This window comes from Rhamphochromis sp. 'chilingali' (assembly GCF_963969265.1).
Source record: "Rhamphochromis sp. 'chilingali' genome assembly, chromosome: 9".
Taxonomy (NCBI): Eukaryota; Metazoa; Chordata; class Actinopteri; order Cichliformes; family Cichlidae; genus Rhamphochromis; species Rhamphochromis sp. 'chilingali'.
The window spans coordinates 17,712,498-17,736,843 of NC_137936.1; the positions used below are offsets into that span (position 1 = coordinate 17,712,498).

Here is a 24,346-nt window from a genome sequence, read left to right on the forward strand (position 1 = left end):
ATGTGGGAAAATCCCAGAAGATCAGCAGTTTTCTTAAATACTCGGACCAGCTTATCTGTCAACAAACACACCACGTTTAAAGCCACCTAAATCACCTTTCTTCTGCCTTTCAATACAAGTCTCCTCTTTCATCAGTAGTGTGCGCTCTATTGATGTTTTAATGTTTTGTAATTTTTCAAGTTGTAGGAAACCTTATCATCATTTATGTCATGTACTTGAGCTCAAGAGAGTGAGAGAGAACAGCGAGCCTGTGCTGACATGTCACAGACAATTTTTGTCCTCTCAGCCACAGTAAGTCTCGCCCTGCTGCAACGTCAGTCATGTCACAGCAAAACTCTCTTTGTTTTGCTTCTGATTAAGGATTGTATTTTAACACACCTTAAACCATATTCCTGACAGCAACTGTTAGTCCATTCATCTACGATAAAGCTAACCTCTGTTCCTATTTAACAATTTCAATTCAGCTATGTTATGTCTCACATTTAGCATTAAAATCAGTGAAATTATTAACCTGACTTAGTTATGTCTCCGCATTTGAGATCTCAGTTGTGATCACAGGTGTGGAATAAGACAGCAAACGAAAAAAAGAAAAATCAGCACATGACCCCTGTTTTGAATTGCTGTCTCTGCCCTTCTAATGACACTCACACTGCAGCAGCTACACCACATAACAAGTATAACAGTGACACCTACAGGGTCCCCTCGAGATGGTTCTCACCATGTTGAATGTTAATCGTTGCATTATCACTCCTTCAAGTTCAGTTTATATCATTTCTTTTCAGTTATTGTCTGGCTTTATTTGTAAAAGTATGTTAATTAACCAAACGCATGGCTGCAGAATGGCAAGCACAGACTGTGATTAAAAGTTTTGCATTAAAAGAATGAGAAAAATACAACGTAGTAACTGCGAATACATTATGCTTATCCATTTTATTACTCTCTCCTTTGGATCATCCAGTTATTTTAGTTTCTTCAGTTCCAAAGAAGTCTGCAGAGTTCCTCCTTCAGTCCAAGTAGAGACCTGTGCAGTAGGACAAGTGTACCTTTTTTGGGTTTTCCTGAACCACATATGGTCAAACTTACTTTGAAATTCAGACAGTCAAGTGAAAAAGTTAGTGTTAAAATTATGAAATGAGTAGTTCTTCTAGAAGAGGCTATATTTCTCTTTAGAGCCGAAAAACATTAAATATCTAATGTTTGTGATAAGTCCCCACAAAAATGAGCCATTTCAAAATGAAAAGTTACATTTAATCTTTTAATTGAATTTTTACAAAATTAAACATTTAAAAAAAAAACAATTAAATAATTTTGCCCCAATAATTTGTCTGTGAAGCCATTGGAGATGACTGCCAGGGCTCCACTTGCTCCTTTTCATTTTGTTTGGCAAGATCCCGTCTTGATGGGGAAGTGCTGGATTAACAGCCTGAGAGATAACATCTCGCCATACACCATAAGAGCACCAGAAAGTAACTTATAGTGCCTTATATTATTAACTTTTACCCATCCCTAAATCTGTGGAAGTGGTGTTTCAACAAAGCCCACTAGAGGGTGGTAGATATCTGTAAGAAGGCATTTGAAGTATGCCAAAGCCATCTAGAGATTTTACAGATATAAATACAGTAGTCAAAGCCTGTGATATTTGCAGACAGGGGCAGGGATGGAAAACAAAACCCAGAAGGGAGAGAGGGTGCTGCACTCTATTAATAAATCAGTGAGTGGGAGTAAAAACGGCCAAATTGAGCTTTAAATATCAGTTTTACAATCAGTCTTTTTTCAGTCAGGCAAGAAGGGCAAGGAAAGCTGGAAGTTGACAGAGCTGACAAACAAATCTCTTATATGAAAAAGAAGTCCTCGCCCACATTTGGTGAAGGAGATATTGCAGATTACAGCTGAATCCCTTTCCGTGCAACCCCTTACAGACACTCACAGCCTCCCTCTCTCCTTCATAAATCTGTTCCCACAACACACAACCTGACAGATCAGACCAATGTTCTACTTAATCCACGTCCTACCTCTGCAGCGATGCACTTCTATACATTAGGATGCAAGGACAGAAACCTAAAGAGAAGAAATGAAACAAAATCTCTGCACTGTACAGTATTATAATGCGCCTGGGTTATTTTACAACATCTACAGAGGGAAGCAACACATTTAGAGAAACAGTGTGGAAATAAGCTTCGCACACTCTGTTATTAAAATGGCAGTAGCAGTGGTCTGCAAGATGCACGATTCAGACAGTTGCAGCATGTGTGGCAGAAGGTGACGCTTCCATCCTCGGCGGCCGACTTGCTTTTCACTCGCGTGTGCATATGTTCACTGTTCTCATGTGCTCCTCGTCTTCTTGAAGTAGATCCCTCTGCTTTGCTTGCTGTGGGCAAGGAGGCGCTACGCAGCGAGTTGTACAGTCTGAGCCTGCTGGGAACATGCTGCTGACTCAGCCCAGGCCACTGCATTCATCTATCTGCACTGCAGTGCTGTCTCTCTCCTCCCCGCCCCACCACCCGCCTGCCTCACTCAGTGCACCACCTTACACACACGGAGGAGGAGGGCGCGGGGGGGGGGGCACATGCAAGCACACACCTGCCATCTTACTACAGTTTCACCGTGACACACCCAAAACACGGCAGATCAAAGAGTCGCATTCAGGTAACACAAACAGAAACGATGTCATATGCGTACTCCTGCAGGAAGGCTGTGTTCTCGTTCTCACAACTACACAAACTACAGAGTTCTTTAATGTAGTCTCTGTCCCTCCCTGTATACTGCAACCTGCACACATTCCCTGCCTTGCAATTTTTGTGATCATCAGCAACAAACAAAATTACCTTCTTTAAAGTGTCAGTAATTTTCTTAAATAGGTAACACAGATTATGATGCAGCGATACATCGTCCGACTTTGTATGAGAACCATGCATTGTAGAACCAAAAATGACACCAGCCAGAGGAATAACTGGAAGGCTGCTTTATTGTTTGGAAATAGATTCGTGCTCAAATGAAGACATTCTTTCACTGATTCTCATTTAACTTCCAATGTGGTTGTGCGACACGTGTTATCTTTCTGACTGTATTAGTGGCAAGAGACAATGACAGTCAAAAGGGTTTTTTCAGTTAAAGTAGTTTCAAAGAAAAGAAATGTATCTCAGTCATGCTACAAAAGAATGGCCTCATATACCATTTGGTAAACCAACATTAGGAAATGAGCTGTAGTGTAAAACAAAAGGCAAGCTGTTCTTTTGCTAGCCCGAGAGCCAGTAAACAGAACACACAGAGAGCACTTCTACTACATGACTCTACAAGATGTTAGTCCAGACAGTCTAATCTAGGTGGTGAGTTTTTCAGTTCAGGTTATTTACGAACTCAATACATTGCGTCTATCGTGCTCCATTTTGATTCACTTCGATGGGTGTTGAGATTCTCATTGCTGATTTATGACTAAATAGAAAGCTAAAAAGGCACGTGCCGTTAAGAGATATTGCACCATAAACAAACACACAGACAGTTAAGACAACTAACCCTTAAAATCATTATTATTATATCATATTGAAAGTGACAGCGAAATTAAAGGTGAGCTCCAAAACTACAGCAGTGTGTTAACGGGAAACATGGAGGGTTAGAGCTGCAACAAGCAAAAGAAATCGTCACACAGAGTGAGCTGTGGCTCGTAGTCGGGGCACACGGGTTAACCAGCAGTCGCCTGCAAAAAGGCTGTGAGTGTGTGTGTGTGTGTGAGTGTGCGTGTTTGTGTGCGCATGTGCGAGGGTGTTAGTGTGCGTGTGTGTGAATCCGTTTAACCTTGTGTCTACAATATAGGAAAGTAGGGGCAAGACATCGTCACATATACAAAAGGGTATGCTGGTAGTGCAATCCTCTAACCAAGGCAGGCTCCACATTTCTCAGCAAGCAGCCAGTACAACACCATGCATTGTACGCTGGTACCCAGTATGCACAAGTCCTGGGCAGGCCAGAGTTTTGGTTATTTCTCTGAACATACCACACAAAGAAAGAAGCATGATCAGTTACACTCTGGGGCTCTGGTTTCACCTCAATGCAAGGAGTGGACAGGAGAGTTGAGTTACAGACACTGTTCTAATGTATATATACTATATATATATATAATGGTAGAATATATATATAATATATATGTAATATAGCTCTGTATATGCACATATGAATTTATACAGTTTTTATTACAATCAGTTTTTTTTAAATATAGATTAGCTTACTTCCCTCTTTTTTGTGAAATGTGAATCAAAAAAGAACGAAAGAAAGAAAAAACCTATTCCATCTAACAAATGCGTCACAGCCTAACAAGTGTGACAAGGGGTGTCAGCTGGAAGCCATTCTATTTATGGTTATTAATATTTAGTGTTAGATTAATAGCTGTAGTTTTTCTTTTTTTAAGTAATCCTGTATTTACAAAAAAACTACACATGCTGTTAAAATAATATAATACATTATTTATAGCCTCTTAAAAAGTTCAGTCTTAGCTTTTGCAGTTTGTGCCCTATAGAACGAAGCCTGAATTTTATTTCTTTTTTTCCCCAAATGGATGTATGTGTATTGATTTTTTATTTTCCCTCTTTCTTCCTGTCAATCTCGTATTCGTGGAGGTCTCGGAGAAAATGGACGGCAGTAGCTTTTACGTTTGTCATTCAGCGTTTTTTATTTGGTTCAAGGTAACACCCACACTGATTTTGGAGATTTCATGCAGCAACTGGACCATGGAACTTGAAAACGGATGAGGAGGGGTTGGGAGCGGCTTATAAACGGGTAGTGACATCACTGGACGACAGGAAGTGCATAAGCTCTGGTGTGGTGCCTAGGCTCACAGCACCGTAAAGATGCATCCAGTGCTCTGCCTGATTATTTGGTATTTGTTATGCAGTAGAGCAATAGGGAGAAAAACATGGCAAATGAGATGCTCGGAGCACTTGTTGTTGGTGAATACTGAAATCTGGGCCGATCCACTGATCCCCTTCTGCTTCAGAAGGAATTAAGAGTGCTGCTCAAACCAACGTGTCCCAATTCACTTTCATGACATCTCCTCACAGTGTTTCCTATATCTGGCTGCTATCAGGGTGAACATTAGTTTGTTTACTGAAATTAACTGAGACCAGACTGCAGTCCATAATGACTATTCATATAAACGTCACCATTACAAGCGAGCGCAATGACGCCGTTTCATCGAGATGCTTCTAGCCCTATAGTTCTAAGCATCGTAAGCAGGAAGCACTAAAGTGGCCCCTGACCGGGCGGCTGTCAGCAACGCGACAACCAGCCGAGATCATCGTCCATCAACATGGCATAAAACAAAAGAGTAAAACATGATTTCATAAATACTCCCATCACATTCACTTGCATTTTGTTGCAGAGCTCATAATAGTACATTTATAATATCTCCTGAGAAAAAGGGATGAATTTTTCAAGCATTGCATACATTTCTAGGGTCTCTGTCTAATAACGACAGCGAGAAAACAGACTGGGCAGGGCATACTTAACCCAATCCCACTCCATGGACAAAGGGCAACAAGGGATAACAAGGCAGGTCTCTTTGGCTTCTCCACGCACAATGTTCTCATCACCCATTCATTATTTCCCATTTCTCAACAAAATAAGATACTACTAATATGTCTCATCACAAGATCGTTTCTCTAAAAGTAAAAGCACAAAATAAGACATGGAAATTATATCCTGAAAGAAAATAACAACAACAACAACAACAAAAGATACATACATTTACATTTTGTGTAAATAAATTAACCTAACAAGGATCAAAACTCTTGTCAGCCCTATCAGAAAAGGTCTAACCACCCACAGAGAAACATTAGAAATAGAAAGGAGTTTGCCAAACCTGTGAAATCCCCACAAACCAGGATACCCACAATGCCCGATTACACAAAAATAAAGGCAGATGGTATGGAGCATTACATAGGTGCATACAAATTATAAATATAAGCTTCTTTTTTTTCATTTCAAAGTGCTGTGCCCTTGAAAATACTGTATTTCTGTCCAAATTAACAAACGTTTCAGTCCCATGACACACACAAATATCTCTCTCTAAATCTTACACACTCAAAATCTCCAAAGCAGCAACTATTTACTTATTTATTTATTTTTTATTTCACCCACTGATGGACTGACGGTGCTATCATTTCCCGACATATATCATTCTTCCATCTATAGAGACAACAGGTTTAAACAGTAATTTGAAATGTGCTGAGTAATGAGATTAAAATTTGGATCCATTTTAAGCTGATCAACCCCCCCCTCCCCACATCGCTTATCTTCGTGGAACAAATTACTCTGAACTTTCAAATTTCGAACATGTCTTGATCGTACAGTCGAGCCACCGTCGTGGTCTGAGTATTAGTGTCTTGTGGACTATGATAATTCATGCAAAGATTTCTGATCAAAACATGCCATCATGCAAGTCATTTCTATGCATTGAACAAGCACACTTATTATTTGTTTGGAAATCTTTCTGAGTAAATGTTAAGCCCTTGGCCCGAGTTGACTCCATAATAAACAGACACTTACTCAATTTGGTGTGAAAGCCCATGTTAAAAAAAGGATTTCGATGTGGATTATAACAAAGATAAAATGAGTAGAAGAGTTGATTGACATGGGCAAACTTGTTGGATATTGTTCTTTTTTTTTCTTCTGTTTGCATTTTCGCTGCTCAAAAAACAAAACGAAAACAATTTCTAGCTCAATAAAACAAAAAAGTAGTTCACACTGTTATTTGTGTCTTTCACTCACCTTCTGTTTGCTCATAGAGTGAGTGTGCCATTTGTTCCTTTAAACATTTCTGTATTAAACGACACAGAAACACTCTGTGGCTGCTGCAAGAAGGCGTTTCTTCAGCAGCGAGCAGCATCCTTGTTGTCTTTCACAGTACTGTCTTCCATAAGAAAACCATTCCTTGCATCCAGACGCGTGATTTTTTTGTTGTTGTTTTTTCCATTTCACCTCTTGGTGTAGAGTTTGCTCAACTTATCTGTAAGACCAGTCATACGTGAGCGGTATGGGACGCAGTCTGTTTTGATTGACTTTTTGTTAAGTAGTCCAGATACAGAGTCGCACAGTATGCTGATTATGTTTGGTTTGACTAAAGTTCAAGTCTTCAAGCTGTAACAGACCAAGATGCTTCTCTCTGCATCAATATAAGAATGAAGTCTGTAAACAAAATTACTGAAGACTTTTTTTTTCTGACTTGCAAATGAAATAATCTGTACAACTGTGTTGGTGAGTTTCCGCTCGCATTAGTATCATCTTTTTGTTATTACTGTGAATATACATCCAGTGGCCTAACATTTGGATTCCCTGATGTCTTTTTGGTTTCTTCCTTTCTCTTTCCTTCCCCCTTTGCCCTCATTGTTGTCGTCCTGTTTCTCCTTCTCAGGTTTGGTTACACTGTCATAAGAAGGCAGGGAGGCAGTTGAGGGAGTGCCCTCTTTCTTTTCTTGTTCCTGATTGTTACCACCATTCTCGTCTTTGTTATTGGCTGGTTTGCGCTTACAAACAAAACCCCGACTGGCCAAATGGGAGCGGTAGGCCCTTTGAATGATTCTGGCAGACACATCCTCCTGCTTGCGTCTCAGAGTGGTGGTGATAGGCTCATAAGAGACCTTGGAAGGATTGGCAGCCACGAAACGCTCCTCCATTTGTTGCCTCAACATGTCCAACTCGCCGCTGTCACCCAGCACACGCTTGGTGAAGGCAAAGAGGATGTCCAGACAGTGTATGCGGTCTCCACTCACCATAGGCATGTCCATTGCAATCAGTTCAATGGTATTAGGCTTGGGCACGCGGAGTGGGTGTTCGAGTGCATCTGCAAAGTCAGAAAGCTTGGCATAGGTGATGAACTGGGAGGCATCTGGGTCAAACTTCTCCCAAATTTCATAAAAGGTCTCAAAGTCATCCTCACTGAGTGGGTCTGCACTCTCCTCTGTGGCCACGCTGAAATTCTCCAGGATGATGGCAATATACATGTTGACTACAATCAGGAAAGAAATGATGATGTACATAACAAAGAAGAAGATGCCCACCGATGGGTTGCCGCAGTCTCCCGTAACAGGGGTCCCAGAGTTCTCCAAGTAGGGGTCACAGTCCGGAGGGTAGTTCAGAATAGGCAGCAGAAGGCCATCCCATCCCGCAGACGTGGTGATCATAAACAGGATGATCATGCTGTTGCCAAAGGTTTCAAAATTGTACATGTCATCAATTCCAGCCCCGTATTTCACATAGCCAAAGTTAGACATTCCAAAGATGGAGAAAATGAACATAACCAGGAAAAGAAGGAGGCCAATATTGAACAAGGCAGGAAGTGACATCATAAGGGCAAACAGAAGAGTTCTGATTCCTTTGGCCCCCTTGATGAGACGCAGGATCCTGCCGATACGAGCCAGACGGATCACCCTGAACAGTGTTGGTGAGACAAAGTATTTCTCAATCAGGTCAGCCAGAAACATTCCTGAAATTCAAAGGAAGGAAAAACAAACACATGTTAGTTAAGGCTGAGACAAAAGCCGACTGAATGCTTTACCCCATTCCACACAGCAGGAAAAGAAACATTGATTCTTCATTACTTGTTGGTCTTAGTTAGTAATCCATCTGTTTTTATACAGCACGAGGATCACAACAAAAAGCCAGGAAAAACTGTATGGCAACGTTTGAACTGAAGACATTTGAAAGAAAGAAATTGAAGTTTTTTTTATATTTGATTTTATGTATACTGGGCAAAAGTCCAGCAATCCCTGATTTCTTTATATTTCTTTATATTTACTTGGAAAATGGGAAATATTTCTTTACACCAGCTGTGTTCTTTAACTGAGCCTGAACTCTCTTATGCAGCTTTCCTGAGGCTTATTTTCAGTCCAGTTCTTGAGTAATTTGGCATACCTCAGCCCTTTCTCAATGTTTCCCTTCCATAAGATTGGCTTTAAATCTTTTAACGGCACAGTTGCCCACCATGCTGAGATAAGCCAAGCTTTTAGCTATTTTGTTGGTGCAAAAATAAAATTTTATCCCTGTCAAACTATGTTATATTTTCATAGATTCGATTAAAGAAATGGAACCAAATTATGGATTTTTGTGACAGGCTACTAGCAAGAAAGTGCTATTGCTCAACACCACTTTAAAAATTCCAAGAAAGTCTGGCTGCTTGAAAGCAAAATATAAAGAAAGATTTTAAATTTCACCTTCTGACAGGTTGCGCACATTAGTGCTACATATATTTTAATTCATATATATTACAACTGGTAGAAACACAAAGTTTGGTTTAGGCAAGAGAGCTGCCTGAACAGAGTTTGCAGGAGACCACACACAGGTTAGCTTAAAGTCTGGCTTATGTTTGAGCTGTGTGCATCTGCAGTACGTGAATGAAATTGGCTTATTTGAGCCATTTCCAGTAAAGCTGCTTTGACTTTTCCCCTCATGCATAAACAGCCTTTTTAAATACTTGCCCACAATTGAAAGGATGACCACAACCACATCGAAAATGTTCCAGCCATTGGTGAAGTAATAGTGACGTAGTGCGAAGAGCTTCAGTAAAAACTCGCCAGTGAAGACAACAATGAAGACAAAGTTGACCCAGTAAAGCACGTTCTCTGTCTCCTCCGACTGATTGTCTGTCTCCACCATCATAGTGACCATGTTGAGGCAGATGAGTATCATGATGGAGATGTCAAACACCTGCTGCGTCACAAAGTCAAACACCATGCCCTGGATTTTGTTCTGAGGAGAAAGCGAGAAGACAGAAGAGGGATGTTGGAGTGATTTTCTTAATGATTTTTAGAAATGTAACTTGCGTGGAGGAGAAGGGAGGAGAATATTTACCTGGGGCCTGGGGATTGGTTTCTGTGGTTTCTTGGACCCTAGTTTCTTCATTGCATTGTAATACTTCTTCTGCTCTTCTGTCATGAAGATATCCTGACCTCCAAAGTAAAGGGACAAAAAACAATTTGGTTACAATCTGCAAGACCACATTTTCCAGTGCAGGATCTACTTTAAAAAAAAGTCAAAGTCAGCGGTGTAGATTTTAATGACATTTTGGGACATACATCTGTCTTCTTGATTATAGTGTAATTGACTGTTTCATCTAACTCTGGTGAGAAAGTAAAAATGTGTATATTTGAGAGATAAATGAAGAAAGGCAATCTTATCTTTTTCTTTTGTTGATTGAAGTTATCAATGATGACACCAATGAAGAGGTTTAGGGTAAAGAATGAGCCAAAGATGATGAATATGACAAAGTAGATGTACATGTACAAGTTGTCCTCATAAATGGGCTGATCCTCCACCTACAAATTGCCATAAACAAAAAAACATATTAAAAAAACTGTAGGTCCTGCTGATGTGAAAGTCAGACTATTTGTAAACTGAAAAAGCTTACCTTTCTAGAATCTATTGCCGCATACATGATGTCCATCCAGCCTTTGAATGTTGCCTGCGATGGTGGCAGTCACAGTGTGAGAAAACAAAAAAATTGTACAAATGCGAAGTAGCAAAAAAAAAAGTTTCTCACCACTTGTAGGAGTGCCAGGTATCCCGCGCCCACGTTGTCAAAATTGATCTTGACATTCTTCCATCTGACTTCAGTATAGTTGTCATTGATGAGTGCGAGGCACTCTGTTTTGTTGTTCACCTCATGCGGTAGAAAATACTCCTCAGCTGTCTCATTGAAACAATAGTAATACTTTCCAGCAAACAGATTGACACCCATGATGCTGAAGATGAGCCAGAAGATGAGACACACCAGCAACACATTCATGATTGAGGGAATTGCACCCACCAAGGCATTCACTACAACCTAAAAAGAACAGGGGGGTGGAGAGCAGACAAGAGTGTATGTTAGCAATCAAACACCACCTGCTTGTAGATGTTATAACATTTTGCACAGAAACACACACTTACATAGAAATGCACATTCTTTCCCTCCCTTAGAGACTCAAGTTGCGTTATGTGATTGCTTCGTAAAAATTCATGCCAATCACAATAACCTACAAGCGAGTATAACAACAGGGCACAATACAATGCACAACAAGTCAAAACAGTGTAGAACTCTGATTATTTCAACTTTGAACAGAGAGCCATGCTTAAAATAGTTTGTGTTATAGGTTTTGGTAATAAAGGGGATATTACAAATTTTATAAATCATCACTTTTGACTGTCAGCATTTAAATGACGTAGTACTGTTTTATGACAGCTTGGTATATTAAACTAAAACTCATTACAACTAGTTCTAAATCATTATAAAGTTATCCTTTTGTAGCTTCTAATCCACATTATCAGATTTTTTTGTATTGTGCCCCAGCATATTGTTATTCCCATCAAAAGTATATTGCATTCATACACACTCGTATACTATTTGTGTTCCAGTATGTCAAGAGAACATTTGTGTTAGCTGTGGCTGCTCAATGCAACAAATTAATTCAATCAATTAAGTAATGATTGCATGAACTGTTAATATAAAAGATAACTTTACCGTCCTGAATGATATACAGCTGTTAGAATTAGGAGGAAAACACAGGAATGTGCATTTCCAAACACCAAGCCATGAAAACAGAAAGCCAAATAAACCAAAACTATAGGCAAACATCAAATGTCAAAATTATTTGCGTTATTTTGTGTTCTGTCTAATGTTGTAATATAGAGACAATGCAGCTATGCGATAACTTAATATAACTGCAAAACGGTGATCGTGAAAATCATGGTGATGAAATTCACTGAGGAGTGATGAGCAAGGATGTCAGGGGAGGGGTTATGCAACCAGAAGTTTGTTGATCTTCCAGTGTGACAATGCCAAAGCCAAACTGTGATAATATCAGATAACAGGACACTTGAGCCAGAGCAAAAGCCAGAAGATGCTGAGCCTAGGCACGATAAAAATTTTTGTTGTTTTTTTTTTGCCCAGCAACAACCAGAGGCTGACGCAATCCATCACATGAAATAACCAGATTAAACCAGATTCTGTTTTGTTTGTTTATTAGTTAAAACTCTGGAGTTACATCACAACTATAGATGTAGAAACTGTGCACACACTTAAGGACAGACTTAACTGTGTGCACCTTGTAAATGAAGTATGCACAAAGATTGACTACTAATTTGGATATCTGTTCATTTGAGCTGGGGGCTCTGTAGCACTTAACAGACTGCATTTTGGGTCTGTGTCATAACCCTATTGCATGGCTCAGCTTGAATTTGTTTTGCCTGACAGTTCAAACCAACCTCTAGTTGTTCCTTCAGCTGGTACTAAACAGAGCTTTTATTGTAGCGTGCTGAATCACTCAAACAAAAAATTGGAGTGCAGTCTACTTTTTTAAATAAAGCATTGGACAGAGTTTAATTTTGTTAATATTTGGAGTCACTGCTAAATGCTTTAAAATAATGCTAAATTTATTATATATGAAATGAAACATGATTAATCAAATCAGATGTATGATGACCATCTGAGATGATCTGCGTCCATGCAAAAAGCTTCTCACTAATCCAAGGAGTCATCTTTAAAAAAAGAAAAGTCCCCTCAGAGATATTTAAAATCTATTCTGCCATCTCTAGCATGCGCTGATACTTCTTATTTATTCGGCATGCAAAAGGACCAGCTGCCTGGTATCTTGGGTCTTACCCTCATCCCTTCAAAACGTGACAGGGCCCTGAGGGGTCTCAAGGCCCTCAGTGTCCTGAGTGATTTAATCGGGCCTAGATCGGAGTAGCCCAACGCATTAGCTATAAGGGTGACTATAGACACCTACACAGATAGGGACAGAAGAGGGAAAGACAGAGGCAAAGGAAGAGAGGACCCACAAAGTTAGAGGGGAAATAGAGAGAAAGGTGGACTCTAAAGTGTAAGGATGGCTGAATGGTTATATACAGATATATATAAGTACATATATAGGTTATATATGTGTAAGTATATGTATCTATATAGCATAACGGTTAAACAGGAGTTATTACAATAAACAACGGTCAATAAAGCGTAGCCGGACTTCTTTTTTTCCTTTTCTTTTTAAAAAAAATGTGTTTGCTTATGTTTGAGTTTGGTTTAGTTTGGCAAGCCAGTCTAGCGTGATAACCAGCTTAACAGCACAGTGAGCACACCTGGAAAGAAACTTGTGGTTGACACAGTGAGAGGAAGAGAAGAGAGTCAAACAAAGGGAAAAATTAGAGGAGAAATGAGTTCACAAACACTAAATCAATGTGACACAATAATATACACACAGTACACGATACAAAACAGTACAGTTTCCACATCAGAGGGCATTGTACTTAAAGAAGGGAGAGAAAACGCAGAAGCTGACGACAACTTTCAGGGTTAGAAGAGAGGAAAAGCCTGTGAAAGTAGGAGTCCCACCACAGCACATCAACCTTACCCTGGACCCCCAAACACCGACCCCTCAGTCCCTCTCGATAGCTGCACAACGTCTCTCTTAACTTAAAGAGAGACACAGTTATAGGAACCTGCTGTGAGAGAGAGGACAGGTCAGTGTTAGGACAGAGGGCTGCATTAAAAAAATCTGGATTAAGTTATCAGACTATATTGCGATGTCTTCATATTTCAGGGTTACGCAAAAAAAAAAAAAAAATCCACCATGTAACTTGAATAATTGAACACTTTTGTCGTCCATCATGACCCATAGGACAGACCCCTTACTATAATTGTTGGGAAGAGAGGATCCAACTCACACATTTAGAAAATCTGTACTTAGCCTACATGAAAATTGTAAAAAAGTAAGGACAGTTTTGCTACCGACTGCTTGAGGTTTTCATTTAAAATCGTCACATATCCTTCTTTCTTCTTCATTCCTTCCACCTTGATGAGATTTCCAGTTCCAGATGGACTGAAGCATCCCCATAGCTTAATGCTCCCACCACCATGTTTCGCTGTAGGGATGGTGTCATTTTGGCTTGTATGCCTTCCCCTTCTTTCTCCAACTATAAGCAGCATATCTGTGGCTAAAAATCTCTACTTTCTTCTGATCTTCACCTTAGCTTGTTTCAGTCTGGTTTGCAGGTGTAGGGTTACCCTACCCCTCTGTAGTTGTCCTGGGCTCTGCAGACACATCTCTCACTAGTTTTCTTTCCACGCTCTTTGAAATCTTTCGCTTTCTGCCTCTGCCAGGCTTGTTCTGTACTGTGTTGCTCTATTTGAATTTCTCGATCACACTTCTTGCTCCAGTTCTTGACACTCAGGAACTCTGTGATAAACTTCCTGCTTTGTGAGCAGAAGCAATTCTTTTTCTCAAGTCTAAACTGATTTCTTTTGCTTTTGGCACAACACTTTCTAAAGTTATAGCTCAAACCTTTGCTGAAGTTTTTACACTGTGTGTAAATTGGAAGATAACCCTTGATTTTGCAAGCTTCATTACAAAGTTAATGCGCATAAAAATCACTTGCTCATTAATGGGAAATGTTTGACAAAAATTGTCCTTATTTATATCTTTCATAGAGAAGACCTTACTTAACCAGACAATGCAAAACTGCTTAAAAGTCCAGATCTGAAAACAACTGATACTATTTGAAGCACTATAAATGCCAATATTTAACAAAGGAGGCTCTAACTGTGACGTTTCTAAGCACCTACAGAGACAAATAAAAGAAAGATGCTACACATTTGTAATATAGATATCTAAACCCTTTTTAAATGATTTGCTGACATATCATTTAAAGCGACAATATCATTTCTCAGTTTTAACATTTGGTTGTTTTATATTGATTGTTGTTATATACAGCCAAGTAACTGCATATTGTTTTGATTTACATTTAAAGGGCTTTCTATGGAAGTGAATTTATATCTCAGTCCTGTAGTGATATTAACATCTTCTGCATAACATTGTATTATAAGTCTCACAAATGTTGTGTATGCACTCACTGACCACTTCATTTGGTTCACCTGTTCAACTGCTCATTAACTAATCAGCCAACCACACGACAGCAGCTCAGCACATGTAAACATGGCCAAGATGACCTGCTCGATTTCAAACTGATTTAAATTACTTTGAACGCAGTGTGATTGTTGATGCCAGAACAGTTGGTCTGTGTGTTTCAAAAACTGCTGAGCTACTGGAATTTTCCCACATGACCATCTCCAGGGTTGACAGAGGATGGTCTGAAAAAGAAAAAAAATATCCACTGAGCGGCAGTTCTCTGGCTAAAAATGCCTTGTTGATGCCAGAGGTCAGGGGAGAATGGCCAGTCTGCTTTAAGCTGACAGGAAAGCATATTGACTCAAATAAACACTCTTTACAACAAAGGTACGCAGAAGAGCATCTCTGAATGCACAACACATCTACCTCTGAAGCAGATGTGCTTCAGCAGCACTGGGTGTGGTCTTCTGCACTCCTTTTAACTAAGAACAAGAATCTGAGGCTACAATTTGCACAGGCTCACCAAAACTGGACAACAGAAGAAAAATGCTGTGTGTTCTGATGAGTCTTGATTTCTGCTGCAACATTTGGATGGTAGGGTCAGATTTTGGCATAAACAACATGGGTTCATCCTGTCTCATCAATGGTTCACGGTGTTGCTGGTATAATGTGTGGGAGACATTTTCCTCTGGGGTCTTGTTGACCATGTTTATTTCTTTATGACCACAGTGACCATCTGCTGATGGCTCCTTCCAGTAGGAGAACATACCACTGGTTTCTGGTATCTTAACGATGAGGTCACTGAAATCAAATGACCTTCACAGTTAGCAGATTCAGTCCAGAGCACCTTCACACCTTTCTAGAAGGTGATGTGGAGATTCCAGTAAACCTGCAGCAACTGTGTGATGCAGTCATGTCGACTCGGCATGAACCAAAATCTCAGAGGAATGTTTCTGGCACCTTGTTGCATCTGTGCCACAAAGAATTAAAGGAGATCTGAAGATAAAAGGGGATTGAACATAATGCTAATTAAGAATAACTATTGAAGTGGCCGTGTGAAGACTCACACACTTATTCTTTGTCCTTCTTTTGTCCTTCTTGTGGGCAGCAGTGTCATTTGGTCAGTTTCTCCAAACTTTAACATCTTCTACTGCTATATTCAAATGATTCTTTGACCACCTGATCTTTTCAACATGATCACTGAAAGTTAGTGGCCAGATTCCAATCGTAATCTTGATAACTGAGGATGTTTGTTAAAAACAAAGGCAGATGTTTGTGAAGCAACCTGACTACTCCTATGTTCTTTGTTCTCAACAAACTATTGTGACGTTACATATTGTAAAAGACAATCAGACAGTAACTGAAAATACATGATATACACAAATAATCATAAAAAAATGCACACATATGGTATGTGTGCAGGGTAAACATACTTACAATTTCTGACCCCCATCAGGAATACAACATACAATACTACATTCCTATTAAACATAACTAAATGCTTGTTTATATGTATATGTCGAGGTTAACATAGACAGACTGGCACTTCACAATTAAGGGTGAAGATAAATTGGTGGTCAAAGGACAAAAAAAAAATAAATGAACGACTTAGCACAACATAGGACATAATAAAAAAAACACACATATATACATATATATATATATATATATATATAGAAATCAATATTACGACAAGACAAAAAATATAAATTTATTGCTAAATATATAAAATTGAATTAAATTACACATTTTGAGGAAAAAATCATTTGGATTTGGAAAGGTCAATGTCAGGGACTGAAATGATCAACTAATTAAATAAACTGTCCATAAAATATCATTGAATGTATGCCATCACATTCAGTGATCAATCACTTTAATTCTCAAATTTCCAAATTATTCTTTTCCTCAAAACCGTAAAATAACGAAGTAAAGTGCTATAAAAAGTGTCACTTCCTGAGAAGCACCAGATATTTCACTAGCTATGACATCCATCCATCCATCCATCCATTCGCTTCCGCTTATCCTTTTCAGGGTCGCGGGGGGCGCTGGAGCCTATCCCAGCTGTCATAGGGCGAAAGGCGGGGTACACCCTGGACAGGTCGCCAGTCTGTCGCAGGGCTAACACATAGGGACAGACAACCATTCACACTCACATTCACTCGCACATTCACACCTAGTGGCAATTTGGATTATCCAATTAACCTATCCCCACAAGCTGCATGTCTTTGGATGGTGGGAGGAAGCCGGAGTACCCGGAGAGAACCCACGCAAACACGGGGAGAACATGCAAACTCCACACAGAACGACCCCGGCCTGATGGTGGAATTGAACTCAGGACCTTCTTGCTGTGAGGCAACAGTGCTAACCACCGTGCCACCGTGCTGCCCACTAGCTATGACATCATTTTTTAAAATATAGATGCAGGAAAGAATTCACGTGAGAAACAGATCACACACAAATGAGAGAAAAGGATAAACCACATATGAATTACAGTAGCTGTCAAGAGAGGGAAACACTGAATGCCTCAGCAGGCCAGATTGAACATTCAGGACAGAGAGGCCATTGTGCTACTGAAACTAAGCAAAATCTCCAGGCTTCATGACAGAAGCATGGAGCAATGTGCAGATGCGTTTCTGTGGTCCCTGGTGTTTGTAGACACTGCTGACTAGATAAAGAGGTCTGTGACTCAGCAGTGCAGGAACTGTTATCTCTCTAGTTTTTGGCTGAAGCAATAAAACCATGTTTTTTGAGACATTCGCCCATTTGGTAGAAACAAAAAACAAACATACGTGTTTCCCCAATAGAGCATCTTTTCTGTGTGACAAATGACTCACTGACTTTAAACTCTCAAATCTGTAGATGTTGCAATCTTAAACTATCATCATGTGGCCAGTATGTAACCAAGCCACATACAAATGTACTTACATCAACAATGAAGAAGTCCAACCAGCACCAGGCATTTGTAAAGTACTTGACAAAGCCATAAGCCACCCATTTCAGCAACATCTCCAGGATGAAGATGTAGGTGAAAACACGATCCGCATACTCCAGGATGATACGGACTGTCTTCCTCTGTTCTATGTACACGTCCTCAAAGGCCTGAAGAGCAGAACAGAAACATCACACAGACAATATGCATGGCATGAAACAACCAGTGTTATTATCAGTATGAAGGTCTTTTCACTCTTCTAAATCACCTGGGTTAGAATTTGCTGGATGACATGCTGTGTTCATTTGTTGTTGACAATAAGTTGTTTACACCATGCAGAAAAATAACTGATAAACATAACCCTATCAGACTAGGGTCATGGTTCCCTTCATTCCCTGTTTCCATTATTCCACATATAAGTGTTTGTCTTTACCTCCCACCTGGATAAAGCTGCAAGCCTAAGCTAGAAACTCCTGGTTGAAAGCTTGGTGCATTAGAGCACTTTGCTGTCCATTATCGGCAATAATATCAAGAGCAGTTGCAGAAGAAAAGCAGAAGATGATGCTTGCTCACATCCTCAGAACTAAATGCAATCATTAACTGATTTTGCTCATGTTTTTCTAATTTGTTGCTTGTATTCTTCCTTTGATGTGCATTTTATCATATTGTTAATTAGATATTGTAGTAGGGCAATTAGATTGTTTGTGAGAGTGTGCAAAACTGGAAACATGTTTACGCTACAGTGTGTGTGTGTGTGTGTGTGTGTGTGTGTGTGTGTGTGTGTGTGTGTGTGTGTGTGTGTGTGTGTGTGTGTGTGTGTGTGTGTGTGTTCTTACCAGGGCCCCACTGCTGAGCAGGATCATGAAGATGATCAGGGTTTCAAACCAGTTGTGTTCCACTATCAGGTAGCAGGTCTTCCTCAGGAACCACCAGTATTTCCCCCACCCGTGAGTAATGGGAACATCACAGCACTTATATTTGGCCACACACTCTGCATGCCAAATGAAAACACGACTGTTGATATACATCATGGATTGAACTGTGAATAAGCTGTCATTAACACAGTACACCGATAACATATTGTGTGGGCTTGTTGTTATTACTAACCAAAAAGTTAAAAATTAATCACCACTTACCATCTGTCCAGCAGGCTTCTGGGTCAAGATACTCCTCCACAACCTCCACCACTGCCACCTCCTCCACATCAGGCTTGATGTCTATTGTGCTGCCCTCAGACGAGCTGGTGTCATCCAGCTAGGACAAAGAGATCAGTTCAACCTCTTAGTTTCTCTCTGAATGTTATAGGTTCAGCAGTGAGATGCTGAAAGCGTACAATATGTATAAGGCACAGTGCCAGTGAAGCCATTACATTAATGCATCCTTTGGGTTTATATGCATGACATGATTTATAAATGGAGGTATACACGTTACAGCCATGTAGCACAGTTATTAAAAGTCATGTTAGTCACTAGAGATAATCAGTAATTCTTTGAATTGTTAATAATAGTCATTATACGGTGGCCCTGAGAGGTCAAATGCATTGAAAACACCAGCAAACAGCAAACACTCAAAACAGAACCTAAGTAGAAAAAAAACAAAACCTCACAAAACACAATGGAGGGATTGCACTGGCACACATTTGAAAGAATCGGGGGATTTATCTGTGTTGTGAGGGAAAAGAGGATGTAAGGTAATGTGTGTTTTAATCGCACGATTCATTTAATACTTTAGATACACGTTTGATATTAGTCGTTTACTGTTAACTCGACAAAAACACTCACAAACACTCAGGACAGTTCAGTTCACTGAAGAGTGAATGCACATCAACATTCACCCCTTCTTCCCCTGTTTCCACCATTTTTTTAAAATTCTTTTTACAAAATAGCCATCATGCTTTTCTGACTGGCTTTCGCGCTGCAGCGTGCCCTCTGGCCAGCTGCAGCGCTGGGTAGATTTTTGTGGTTGAGGAAGCTCAGTAGAATATAAACCTGATGCAGGTACAGTAGTGATTCAGCTGCATTATCTCCTTTCTTCCTACAACAAACTAGGTCAAGGTGACCCACCCATCAGACTTCTCCACACACTTTGGGTCTGGCTATCCTTCTCCTCCATTTATACTGTACAGTAGACTGTGACTCTGCTTCTCTGTCATCTCACCAGGGCAGTCTGTTGTCTGCCTGCTGTTCTTGGCTGTCTGCAGGGTCAGCACTCAGGCTCAGTGTTACAGCGCTCCTGTCTAAATGGATGTTCTTAAATGTCAGTTAAACTAAGTCTCTCCAGTGTGGCAACTCAGATGAGTTCCACTTACTGCATATTGCACGATATACTCAACTTTATTCTGTTTACTGCACTATTGCATTGCTTCCTACCATGTTATATTTAGCAACCTCATCACCTCTGACATCAAAACAATAATTTACTAAAACTACCTGCAAAGCAAGGGCAGATGATACTCACATCTTTGCTGTTTTCCACATCGGATTCACTGCTGAAATCTTCAGTATTAAGGTTTTCAAAGTCAGACTCGCCAACAGCGATTGGAACGCAGACAGTGAGGTTTGGGTTGTGGATGAAGGACATGTAGTCGTCATCAATCATGTACTTTCCCACGCTGCTCCCAATTCCGCTGGTGGTCCCATTGCCATTTTTAGCATAGTCCAGTCCTCGATTGATATCCACTGTGTGATTTGCAATGCAGTTGAGCTTCTTCTCATACATTTCATCCAAAGGCTTCTGTTCGTCTTCGACAGGCTGCTTGTCATAGTGATAAAACAACCAATGAAAAATCGCTATTACAAAACAAACTGCCATCAAATAGGAGTCTGACACAAAACAATGTTATTTAAACAAGGAGGTGTATAAATGTTAAATTATATGGTACCTTCTTTAGCATTGTGGCTACAAAAACCCGCATGTTTGCCTTGAACCAGGCAATCCCCAGCTTAATGCGAGCAACCGCGAGCTGGAGGTTGTTGGGCTCACCATCATCATCGGTGGCAGCAAGGTTGTCTGCACTGAATGAGCTCAGCAGCAGGGCCAGAAACAGGTTCAGCACCTCAAAGGGAAAATAGACAGAAGCTCTCATTTTAGCACTCACAATATACAGCGCTGGAAAAAAACATTTGCCACCTTTGGATTTCTCTTTTTTTTTTGCATATTTTTCACACGTGTTTCTGATCATCATAGAAATTTCAATTTAAAAAACCCCCAGAGTAAACACAAAATGCATTTTTTAAATAAAAACTGATTTTATTTAAGGAAAAAGTTGATGTGAAAAAGCTATTGCCACCTAAGGCTAACAACTGATTGTACCATAGTTGGTGGTAAGAACTGCAATGGAGCATTTGTGACTGACAATGAGGCTTTCACATTTCACATCTTTTCTTTAAATTTAGCCAGACTGGAGGGTTTCTGAAAATCCTGTTAAACCAGCCTGTTTAAGATTGTGCTAAGGCATCACAATGAGATTTAACTCCTGACTTTGACTAGGCACTCCAAAATGAGGTGGACTTTCTGGTGTGCTTTGGATAATTGTCTTGCTTCTTAAGTGTACTTGTACTTGATGGCACAAGCTGATAGGCAGACATTCTCCGTCAGGATTTTCTCGAAGAAAACAGAATTCATGGTTCCATCACTTACGGAAAATCACCATGAAGCAGCAAAACAGTCCCAAACCATCACACTACCGCCACCATGTTTGACTGTTGGTATGATGTTCTTTTTATGAAATATTGTGTCAGTTTTACATCAGATGGAACAGCACTTGAACCTTCCGAAAAGTTCAGGTTTTGTCTCATCGGCCGCAGAATATTTTTCCAAAAGTCTTTGGGATCATCAAGATGTTTTTAGGCAAATTTGAGACGAGAATTTGAGGTTCATTTTGGTCAGCAGTGGTTTTCTCCTTGGAACTGTGTCAATGCAATTTTTGCCCAGTGTGTTTCTTATTGTTGATCATGAACTCTGACCTTAACTGAGACAACTGAGGTCTGCAGTTCTTTAGATATTGTTCTGGGTTCTTCTGTGACGTCCTGGATGACTCCTGGGAAAGTTCACCACTGTTCCAAGATGTCTCTGTTTATGGATAATGTCTCTCGCTGTGGTCAACTGGAGTTCCCAAAGCCTTAGAAATGGCTTTGTAACACTTTCCTGACTGATAGATGTCAGTGACTTTGTTTCTCAGCTATTTCTTTAGACTGCGGCATGATGTGTTGCTTTCTGAGATCTTTTAGCCTACTTCACTTTGTCAGACAACTTCTATTTAAGTGATTTCTTGATTTAACTGGTCTGGGTTGGCTGTAACTCAGCTTTCCAAAAACTGTGTTTTGACAAGGAGAGTAATTACTTTTTTAGACAAGGGGCAGGTAGGTTTGGATATTATTTTCTTTAATAAATGAAATCATGATAAAAACACCATTTTGTATATACTATCTTTGTCTAATATTGTTAGATAATCTGAAAATTGTAAGTGTGACAAATATGCAAAAAACAAAGAAATCATGAAAACTGCAAATACTTTTTCACAGCAATGTATCTATTAAACTTCAATGGATTACTATAATTCAGGAGCCTGTACACTATGTAATGTCTGTCTTTGCTTACCACTAGGTTACCAATCACCATGACCATCATGAAGACCGTTAGACACATTGTCTGTCCTGCCACCTCCATACAGTCCCACATGGTCTCAATCCATTCCCCACACAACACTCTGAACACAATTAGGAAGGAGTGGAAGAAGTCGTGCATGTGCCAGCGTGGCAGCTCGCAGCTTTCTGCAATCTTACACACACAGTCCTTGTAGCTTTTGCCAAATAGCTGCATTCCCACCACGGCAAAGATGAAGACAATGATGGCCAACACCAGGGTTAGATTACCCAGAGCTCCCACTGAGTTGCCAATGATCTTGATCAGCATGTTGAGTGTTGGCCATGATTTGGCCAATTTAAACACTCTCAACTACAAGAGAAGCACAAAACAAACAAACAGGGTTAATTATAGTTTTTCATATCTACAAAACACAACCTGATGTAATATCTACAGAAGCCAGGCTTAACGTCAGCCTTGATCTGATGATCAGTAAGAAAGAGAGCTGCACAAATTTTACCTGATACTAGCTTGTATATTAAGGCCACAAAAGGTCAAATCAAATGTCTCTTATTTTCCACGTACCAATCGGAAAGACCTGAGCACTGACAGGCCTTCCACATCAGCCAGTCCCAGCTCGACTAAACTCAGAGTCACAATGAAGCCATCGAAGCAGTTCCAGCCTTCCTGGAAGTAATAGTAGGGATCCATGGCAATTAGCTTGGCAAACATCTCCCCAGCAAAGATGCCAGTGAAAACCTAAAGACCCACACAGAGAAAAACATGAAGAATATGTTAATATGTTTCCTCGGGAAAAAGAGGCATGCTTAGATTGCATTTGAAGCATTTCTTGTTAAAAAATTAACAAGGATATGTTTCAGCAGAATTCGTAATTAACTATATTACTCGTTGCTTTGTATTGTCCTTCTGCTATGTCCTGTTAGTGCTGCAGAGAACACCCAGTGATTCACACTGCACCATCCATCATACTGCGCAGATTCCTCTGAGTTCAGTTCCTGGACTGCATGCCAATGCCTATGACCTCATTTCCTGTCTTAATATCTGACACTGTGCCAGTATTTCTGCCCTCAGACAGCTGTGCGACAGTGATATCTGGTAGCACAGACAGAGTACAGACAAACCAGAATGCCTGCGACAGATCTTGTTATATACTTGGTCAAATCAGTGTTGAACAGGCTTATGTCTGTATGGAAGCAGCTGAGAGCAAGTTAAGGGTTCAGCAGACTTGAAGGAAGCAAGATGCAACGGATGAAGAGTGAGTGGACGTAATAAAAGTTTGGCAGGCAAGCCTAGTTGGCTACATTAAAATGGTACTAAATCTTTAATGAGACCCCATCAGATTCCTGTATACGGTATGTGTATATATTCTTAAGTGCACATATCAAATGAAGCTTTGATGAGTTGGCTTGAGGTAATTGAGGCACACAATACACCTACGACATTTCTGTACCTTCTGAGAGACATACTGAGCATGCAGTCATAAAACAACAACAAAAAGGAATGGAAACAGTAAGAAAAAAGACTAAATAAAGACTGACTGCAGCTTCTTACCAGGTTTCCAACAGACAGGACTTCTTCAAAATGTGGAGTCATTGGGTAGTGCTCCATGGCCATGAAAAGGGTGTTGAGAACAATACAGATGGTGATGGCCAGGTCAACAAAGGGGTCCATGACAATCAAGTAGACTATGTGCTTGAGTTTTAGCCACATGGGACAGCATTCCCAGATGAGAAAGACGTTAGCAAACTTGTACCAGCAGGGAGGACACTTTCTTTGAGACTCCTCCAATTCTGCACAAAGAGATGGAAGAAAAGGGGGGACGTGAAATGTTTAACATTTAGTTATTTAAGTGACATTATGTGCTGTAACATCTAGACTCCTGAACACCTCACTTATGTGATAATTACATGCAACTTATGGGCATATACTAACAAGTTGCAACAACAGC

At 40.1% G+C, this 24,346-nt stretch overlaps 1 protein-coding gene across 1 annotated transcript in view; it reads right to left on the reverse strand.

Annotated features, from left to right (window-relative positions):
• Positions 1–3,786: 3,786 nt before the first annotated feature.
• scn8ab (sodium channel, voltage gated, type VIII, alpha subunit b) overlaps positions 3,787–24,346 on the reverse strand; it is a 45,757-nt gene continuing 25,197 nt past the window's right edge. The window contains exons 14-28 of the mRNA XM_080892400.1: positions 23,950–24,188; positions 22,963–23,136; positions 22,393–22,749; positions 20,675–20,848; positions 20,251–20,547; positions 18,930–19,047; positions 18,630–18,784; positions 17,790–17,963; positions 12,626–12,748; positions 10,526–10,810; positions 10,394–10,447; positions 10,164–10,301; positions 9,838–9,942; positions 9,465–9,735; positions 3,787–8,473 (exon numbers count right to left, since the gene is read on the reverse strand). Of these exons, the coding sequence (XP_080748526.1) occupies positions 7,308–8,473; positions 9,465–9,735; positions 9,838–9,942; positions 10,164–10,301; positions 10,394–10,447; positions 10,526–10,810; positions 12,626–12,748; positions 17,790–17,963; positions 18,630–18,784; positions 18,930–19,047; positions 20,251–20,547; positions 20,675–20,848; positions 22,393–22,749; positions 22,963–23,136; positions 23,950–24,188 (3,830 nt within the window). The 3' untranslated portion in view covers positions 3,787–7,307. The remainder of the gene's footprint in view (positions 8,474–9,464; positions 9,736–9,837; positions 9,943–10,163; positions 10,302–10,393; positions 10,448–10,525; positions 10,811–12,625; positions 12,749–17,789; positions 17,964–18,629; positions 18,785–18,929; positions 19,048–20,250; positions 20,548–20,674; positions 20,849–22,392; positions 22,750–22,962; positions 23,137–23,949; positions 24,189–24,346) is intronic.